At 52.6% G+C, this 8,875-nt stretch overlaps 1 protein-coding gene across 1 annotated transcript; it reads left to right on the top strand.

Annotated features, from left to right (window-relative positions):
- Window positions 1-7,858: 7,858 nt before the first annotated feature.
- LOC115323405 lies at window positions 7,859-8,875 on the top strand. The gene has a single exon (XM_040214507.1). The coding sequence runs from the start codon at window positions 7,859-7,861 to the stop codon at window positions 8,873-8,875; it is 1,017 nt and encodes a 338-aa protein (XP_040070441.1).

Here is an 8,875-nt window from a genome sequence, read left to right as displayed (position 1 = left end):
TACCTGCGGCAAAGTTGTTCGGGAAGGAAACCTTCAATTGCTCCTGGGAAGAGGAATAGGCGTCGCGAGAAGAGTAGCTGAACTTCAGGATGGCCGCAGTGTGGTCCTCATCACGAACTTCCGAAAAGAAACGCAACTCCCCACGAAAGGTGTAGCCGTGGGTCACGTCGAGGAACTCCGGAACTCCGCCGAAATCGCCGCGATTATTGAAGAATCCTCATCACCTCAGCTAGACCGTACGTCGCCAGAGCAGCTCGACATAGACCTAAGCTTCCGGTGCCGAAACGACGGCAGCTGATTAACTTCCTCGTCGAATACACCGACTGCTTTGCGACATCGTCGAAGGTACACCAAACCACCGTTGCGAAGCACTGCATCATTACCGAGGACGACGCGCGCCCTGTGCATCAATCGCCGTACAGGGTCTTCGTAAAAGAAAGGGAGGTAATCCAGGAACAAGCTCAAGAGATGCTGAACGACGACATAATCCAACCTTCGAGCAGTCCATGGGCCTCTCCAGTCGTACTGGGTAAGATGAAGGATGGAACACTTAGGTTCTGCGTGGACTAGCGGCAGCTGAACGCGGTGACGAAGAAAGACGTCTATCCGCGCCCCCGCATCGACGACACGTTAGACCGGCTGCGCCACTCTCGATACTTTTCATCGATGGACCTGAAGAGCGGCTACTGGCAGATCGAAGTCGACGAACGTGGCCGAAAGAAGACAGCTTTCGTCACGCCGGATGAACTCTACGAGTTTAAGGTGATGTCCTTCGGACTGTGCTCGGTGCCAGCAGCTTTCCAGCGTGTCCTGGACACCGTACTGGCAGGACAGTAGTAGCAGAGCTGTCTCGTCTGCTTCTACGACGTCGTAGTGTTTTCCAACGACTTCGACGAGCACTTGCGACGACTCCGAGCTGTTTTCCAAGCCATACGGACCGCCGGGCTCACCCTTAAGCCGTCAAAGTGTCGGTTCGCCTATGATGAACAGAAGTTTCTAGGTCGCGTGGTAAGTAACGAAGGCGTTCGGCCAGGCCCAGAGAAGACTCGTGCCGTCGCGTCATTTCCAGCGCCGACAGAGAAGGCCGTGCGAACATTCCTTGGACTTTGTGCCTACTATCGTCGCTTCGCTCGGGATTTCGGAAGGATTTCCGCACCGCTCCCAAACCTCACGAAGGACGCCGAGAGGTTCGAATGGACCAAGAAGCAGCAGCAGGCATTCGACGAGCTGAAGCGACGACTCCAGACGCCTCCTGTTCTTGGACATTTCGATCAGGATGCGGAAGCTGAGATTCACACTGACGCAAATAGCGCAGAACTTGGCGCGGCACTAGTTCAAGTACAAGAAGGCAGCGAGAGAGTCATCGCTTACGCAAGCCGGACACTGTCCAAGGCGGAGAGAAATTACTCCACGACTAAGAAAAAATGCTCTGCGGTCCTCTGGTCATTCACTATGTTTCGTCCGTACTTGTACAGAAGCCCGTTCTGCGTAGTCACGGACCACCACTTGCTCTGCTGGCTTGCCAATCTCAAGGGTCCTTCAGGACACCTCGCTCGATGGAGCCTCCGACTACAAGAGTTCAACATGACTTTGGTTTACAAGTCAGAACGCAAGCACAGCGACGCTGACTGCCTGTCCAGGGCCCCTGTCGAAACACATTTCGGCAGCAGCGACGACGATGACGAAGAGTGCTTGCTGGGAGCAGTGAACACCGACGACATGGCACGAAGTCAGCGAGACGATCCGGAGCTGCGCGCCTTAATCGAGCACCTGGAAGGGCGCGGGAGTACCGTGCCCCGTGTTTTCTCACGAGCCTTGCCGACCTTCGCCATTTGACAAAGTGTACTCAACAAAGAGAACTTCGGGGACAACAATTCGCCATGGCTGCTGGTAATCCCGACCGACCTTCGAGAGGAGACCTTTCAAGCATGTCACGACGACCCGACGTCCGGACACCTTGGATACACCCGAACACTGGTCCGTCTTTGTGAAAAGTATTACTGTCCCAAGCTCCTCATAGTCGTCCACCTCTGCACCCGATCGTGCCACGAGTGCCAGCGACGCAAGAAACCGCCGACGTGGCCGGCAGGTCTCCTGCAGCCGATTCCTCCTCTAACTGCACCGTTCCAGCAGATTGGAATGGATCTACTTGGTCCTTTTCCGCCGTCGACCCTGGGAAACCGTTGGATAATCGTCGTCACAGAATATCTCACGCGGTACGCGGAAACGAAAGCCCTTCTTCCTTCAGAGACTGCGGTTGAAGTCGCCAAGTTTTTTCTCGAGTCGATTGTCCTCCGGCACGGCGCTCCCGAAGTTCTGATTACAGATCGCAGATCATCGTTCATGGCACAGCTGACCTGAGAAATCCTCCGGCTCAGTCACACCAGCCGTCGTCGTACCACTGCATACCACCCGCAGACCAACGGGCTTGTTGAGTCGGAGCAATCGCCGACATGATCTTTATGCACGTCAACGTAGAGCACAAGACGTGGGACGAGGTGTTGCCCTACGTCACGTTTGCTACAATACGGCGATTCAAGAAACCACTGGATTCACACCTTTCCAGCTGGTACTTGGTCGGAAAGTACCGACCACGCTGGACGCAATGCTGCCCCATGATCCAGCTGACAATGAGAGCGACGACGCCCAGGTGGTTGCTCACCGGGCCGAAGAAGTCCGCCAGCTCGCCCGACTCCTGATTCAAGACCAGCAACGCGTCGACGCGGTCTGCTACAACCTTCGTCGCAGGACGCCTACTCCCAGCCCGGAGACAGGGTGTGGGTGTGGACGCCCATCCGTCGCCGCGGCCTTAGTGAGAAACTGCTTAAACGGTACTTTGGACCATAAAAGGTACTTTGTCGCCTCGGGGAGCTGACCTACGAGGTTATGCCCGACGGTATAGAAACATCATCACGCCGCCCACCACGACCTGAAGTCGTCCACGTCGTGCGCGTGAGGCCGTACTATGCTCGATAGGACTGTGGACCTTATGTGTTCCAAATGGCTCTTTAGTTTCGCTTTATTTTTATTTACTTTTTTTGTTTTGTGCTGCATCGGGGTGATGCACTTTTTAAACAGGGAGTAATGCCGCGGCGCGCGCAGCTAGCCAAGTAGGCAGCGCGACCGTGGCCCAACGGTTATCGCGCCTGCCTCCCACGTGAAGCGCCAGGGTTCCATTCCTGGGGGCGACGCGTCTTTTGTTTATCCTTGGATTTTAGTGTTCTAGTAAATTCGAGAATCCTGTTGCTTCTTCGAGGTGCGAATGTTCTCGTTAGGCAGGGCGTGCCATAATGCATTGTCGCGCCGAGGAACAGCGCGCCGCCGCATTAAAAAGCCGCGCTTTGCGCATGCGCGCCCTTCGTGCTGGCAATCATGTCTCTTTCGTTCGTTTCTGTCCGACTCACTCCTGATAATTGGAGTCGGCGCAGTTACCATTTCGCTGGCTGTCATGCCGCGTCCTCTTCCGCCGCCTCAGCATCCGCGCTGGGTTACAAAGCGCCTGGTTACCCCACCCCGCAAGCTCCGTCACAAAGCACCGGCGGTTGAGGCTCCTGAAGCAGACGCGCAGCATGACAGCCAGCGCCGTCGGACGGCGCGGCGATGAATTTCGGCACGCGCTCCTGTGCCCCGCAAGCTTTTGCTCCCGACTGTACATAAGGGGCTCTGCATGGCGATCCTCAGTCAGTCTCGCCGCAGCGTTCGACTCTGCTGTTACACCGATTTCGACGCCCGCGACGCTCTCCTGTTTTTTTCTGTTTCGTTTTTGTTTTGGGCACAAGTTTGCCCCCATTAAACGTTTCAGTTTCCTCAGTTATTCCTTGTTTGTCACCTCGTCATTCTTGACAATATAAGATGTAGTTCGCTGGGGGGGGGGGGGGGGGGGGGGTTTGGGGGCATACGTGCTCTGTGCGTGTGCATGTATGTTTGTGTGTTTTGTTGTTCTTATTGGCCACCTCTACCGGTTTCAAAAATGTGTCGTAGTTTCTGTTTAAAGTCTGGCGGTAAACATTTGTCAGCAGGTCACATCCTCTTATTACGCTGGGAAGGGTGCTCCTTGAAATATTAATATTAAATGCGTATTCCTCTGGCTAACGTCTTCGCTCTTGAGCATTGCGAATAATATTAAAATGGGTTTCGAGGACACTCTAAGGCCTTAGGAATAGCAATTGGTTGCGTTCGTAAGTAAAGGACCATATAAAGTTTTAGAATAGCGTAAAGACCCTTGCGTTAGCACCACGTATTTGATTGATTGATTCGTTGAGTTTTAATGGCGCAGCAGCATCCAAGGCCATAATGTGCCAACAACTATGACTATTGCAGGAAACCAGGGTTATAGAGAAGAAAGAACTGTAGTAGCTTGTGCGTTATAAAAAAATATGAAAATAAAAGAATACACACATGGCCATGATTCCAGGTAACATGTTATATTATAGCTGGTCTAGCAGTCTAATATCTCTAAGAAAATTAAAGACACACTCGTGTGGTATTAGCGGTTCGTCGCCGAGTAAAATAACCAAATGTAATGAGGTGTGCTCTTGGTAAATTTGTGCAAAATGTCTGTGCCGTTCACAGTCATATATAGGGCATACAAGTAAAATGTACATGATGCTTAATGGTATATGACAGGGTTCACACTCCGGAGCATCTTCCCCTTTGCAAAAGGTGCCCTGGGTAAGACGTGTATGACCGATTCCGAGTCGACATAATACCACCTCATAAAGTCGCTCGCGATGACGTGCACTCTCCCATTCCTGAGTTAAAGGTTTTACTGCATGCAACTTATTGTTCATTTCTTGGTTCCACTCCTCTTTCCACCTGCACTTTGTAGACTTTGACAGGGCATGTCTATAATCTCTGTAGGGTATTTTGTGCAGATCCACTGGTCGATCCTTAGCAGTGCTCGCTGCACGGTCAGCATCCTCATTTCCAGGAATTCTTACATGGGAAGGTAGCCAGCATAATGTTATTTGTTTCTTCCTTTTTGATGCTGAAAATAACTGGTTCCTTATTTCTAGAACAAGTGGATTTTGAACATCTCCCATTGTGTCCAGAGCTCGTAAAGCACTAAGTGAGTCAGTGTAAAGAATTGACTTACTGATCTTCTTTTTAAGAATGTGGTATATGGCAGGGAGTAAGCCGTAAAGCTCTGCGGTAAGCACGCAGGCACTATTGTTAATTTTCTGGACATACTTCACAGAAGGCCCTACCACTAAGCAGCCTACATAGGAATCAGTTTTGCTCCCACAGTGTAAAAACTTGTGAAGTCTCGGTACTGGTCCTGGAGTTCGAAACATTCTTGTCTCAGAACTTGATTAGGAGTCTCTTTCGTGTTGTATTTAGTTAGTTTCAACTCACAGTGGATGGGCATAAGGTCCCAAGGAGCGACGGAGTTCAAGCGGTGCACAACTGACGGTAGCACATTCAGCCCTACGGACTCAGCAGAAGAACGAATTCTCATGGCGAGAGGTGGAACAAATGAAGGCTTATTTATGAAAGTCTGCTCATAGTGTATTCGTTCTATGCAGTCCAGGGTCGGGGGACCAGGAACAGACCTAATTCGGAGAGAGTACATGAAGCCTAATTCGAACCTCCTTTTCTCCAGTGAGGGCTCATTTGCCTCTACGTTTAGGCTGACTATTGGAGATGTGCGAAAAGCACCAGTGGAAAGTCGGAGCCCCTGATGATGAATGGGGTCCAGCATCTTGAGAACCGATGCCCGCGCGGAGCCGCACACAATACAGCCATAATCAAGTCGGGACCGTACGACTGAGCGGTATATGCGCAATAAACAACACCGATCAGCCCCCCAGGTCACGTGCGACAAGACATTTAGTATATGAAGTGAGTTTACACATTTCATTTTGAGGCTTTTAACATGTGGAATGAATGTCATTTTAGTATCAAATATAAGACCTAAAAACTTGTGTTTGTTCTTTACTGCAATAGGGACTTTATACATAGTTAAGGAAGGCTGAAGTAAAATTCCGCGGCGACAAGAGAAGCACACACAAACCGCTTTCTCAGGAGAGAACCTAAAACGATTTACATCCGCCCACCCATTTGATCAAACTGTTGATAGCAAGTTGAAGTCGACGTTCACAGATGGACGGTTTACAAGATGAGACTGAAATTCGTACATCATCAACATAGAGCGAATACTGAACAAATGGGAGTATAATACGAAAAATTGAATTCATTTCTACGATAAAAAGTGTGACGCTAAGCTCACCGCCTTGTGGAACTCCATTTTCTTGCGAGAATTCTTTAGAAATAGTTGCCCCATTCTTCACACAGAAAGTGCGATCCCGGAGGTAACTATGAATGGCACCTAGCATTCTGCCCCGAAGACCAATGTTGAACAAATCCTGCAATATGCCGGAGCGCCAAGTTGTATCAAATGCCTTTTCCAAATGAAAAAAGACAGAGAAGCAATGCTGTCTATTTACAAAGGCCTCTCGCACAGCAGTCTCAAAGCGGACCAGATGGTCAAATGTCGATCGAGCTGAGCGAAAACCACACTGGTAACAGTCAAGAAGCTTGTTTCTTTCGAAGTAAAATATCAGCCTTTTATTTATCATCCTTTCTAGTGTCTTTGAAAAAAACTCGTGAGGGCTATCGGCCTGATGCTAGATGAACAGGTGGGATTCTGTCCTGGCTTCAGCAGGGAGATTATTAAAGCCACCTTCCAAGATGAGGGGAAGCAACCTTCAAGCCAAATGCGGTTGAGCAAATATAAAACAAGCTCAGGAGTTCATGAATGGAGGTGCTGAAGTATTTTGTAATGAATGTCGTCTGTCCCAGGAGCCGACTGCATGTTTGGACGAATGAAGTACCAGCTGTAGTTCAAAAAGTGTAAATAGTGAATTATAGGGCTCCGGCAAGCCACCTGACAAAGGAACTGCCTTTTTCTCTGCCTGTAGCTTGTGTCTTTGAAATGACCGAGTATAATCTTGAGAACTTGAAACAAATTCCAAATGCTCACCAAGGACATTAGCCTGTTCTTCTAGGCTGGCAGGTATGGCGCACCGTGAATTCACGAGGGCGCCCATCAAACCATTCGGCCAATCTTGGCCGCGACACGATCACATGGTCGTGTTGCCGCGGGGTCGATCGGGATCTCGAATTCGGCTCCCGACGCGCCGCTTTCTCTCCTAGCCACTGGAGGGCGCTGCAGGCGCCCCCGTGGCAGGCGAGGAGAAACCTCCTCGCCCATCGATAGATATATACTCGGTGGGGCAGGGGGCAAGAGGCCTCTAAGAACTTCGGACGAGACCGAGACGCAGGCAGGCAAGTGGGTGGCGACCGGATCTAGGATATCGCGGGACGCGAGGCCTAAGGGCCTTCTTTGTGTTTGGCGTTGGTCTTAACGTGCGTTTGTAAATATTTGTGTAATGTCGCGTGTATTTGTAGTTTAGATTAAGTGTTTTGTAGAGTTGTATTTTATTGTACGAATAAACGGGGAGCGGAATCCCGCTCCCGTGAAAGAACCAGGCTGGACTCGGTTTGTTGACGGACCACGTGGGAAATGGCGAATCGGCGGCGGTACGCGATTTCCTACAAATGGCGCATCAACGTTGGGGCAGGCGAGCCGTAATTACGGTCGCAACTTCCGTCGACGACACTGCGTGGAAGTTCACGCGGGGCGGTCCCCCTGGTTGGCGAGTTTATACCGCGGCACTGCGAGAGTGGGAAGGGTACGTCCAAACAACTGTTCGAGATGGCCACGGGTAATTTCGCCCTCACGGATTTAATGTTTTTGGCCGACGTCGCTACGTCGACGGGGCTGGCGGAGCGGAACGGCGCGGCGATGACCGCAGCGCCGAGTCCGGACACGCCGACGGTAGCGCCGGTCGTGTTTATGCCGCAAAGCACGGAGATGTCCCGTGAATCCACGGCGTTGGTTGCGGCGTTCGCTCAGGCCTTACAGAGCATGCAGAGGCAAACGCCGCTGCCAAGAACCCTCATCCGCATTCCGGTGCCGGAGTACAGCGGACACAGCGATCGAGCTCTGAGCGCGACCGACTTCTTGCTGGAAATCCAGCGATATCGGAAGGCTACCGGCCTGACAGAGAAGGAGACGCTAGGCAGAGTTCTGCCGGTGGCTCTTGTAGGCCCAGCAGCCAGGTGGCATCGCCTTGTGGGCGAGTCAGCCGGAACACTCGACGAGTTCACGGCCCTCTTCCGACAAGAGTTCTTGCCGGCAGACTACCTGCCAAGAATGCGCAGGGAACTGGAGGAAAGAACGCAGGCTCCCGCTGAGCCCTTCGGAGAGTACTTGCGGGCAATGCAGGAACTCCTGCAGATCGCCGATCCGAATGCTACGAACCAGGAGCAGGTCGAGCGGGTGGTGAGGCAGGCGCATCCCACCTTCTCGCGGTATCTGCGTGGGCGCCCATTCGGAAGTCTGAGTGAGCTCGCACAGGAGGCGCGCAGGGTTCAGGCCGACATACTGGCGGAGCGCAGGTACCACCTTCCCCCAGCACCAATCGACACGCTCGAACCCCGATGCGCGTGGCAGGGGCCGGTGCCACGTGGGTATCGACGGGGGGAGGCCGCAATGGCGGAGGCCAGCGGGGAGCCGAGCGGGAATCCCTGGGAGCTCACGGATGACGCCTTGGAGCCAGGATCGCGCCGAGGAGGGAGCGCGGCCGTCCACGCGACGGAATTCCGTCCGACCGGCGCACCGCGGATCGCCGCAGCCCAGGAGCAGGCTGCCACCGACCCGCTGCCACAAAGGGGTGAGCGCATCGGACGTCCCACTGGGGAGAATCCTATCCCAGGTTGGCGAGGCCGCTGCTTTCGGTGCCACGAAATCGGGCACTATAGGCGCGACTGCACAAGGGAGATTCCGGGAAACGGAGGAGGCCGCCGATAA

Source organism: Ixodes scapularis, unplaced genomic scaffold (genome assembly GCF_016920785.2).
Source record: "Ixodes scapularis isolate PalLabHiFi unplaced genomic scaffold, ASM1692078v2 PGA_scaffold0__279_contigs__length_252992795, whole genome shotgun sequence".
Taxonomy (NCBI): domain Eukaryota; kingdom Metazoa; phylum Arthropoda; class Arachnida; order Ixodida; family Ixodidae; genus Ixodes; species Ixodes scapularis.
This window is presented reverse-complemented; position numbering and strand designations above follow the sequence as displayed.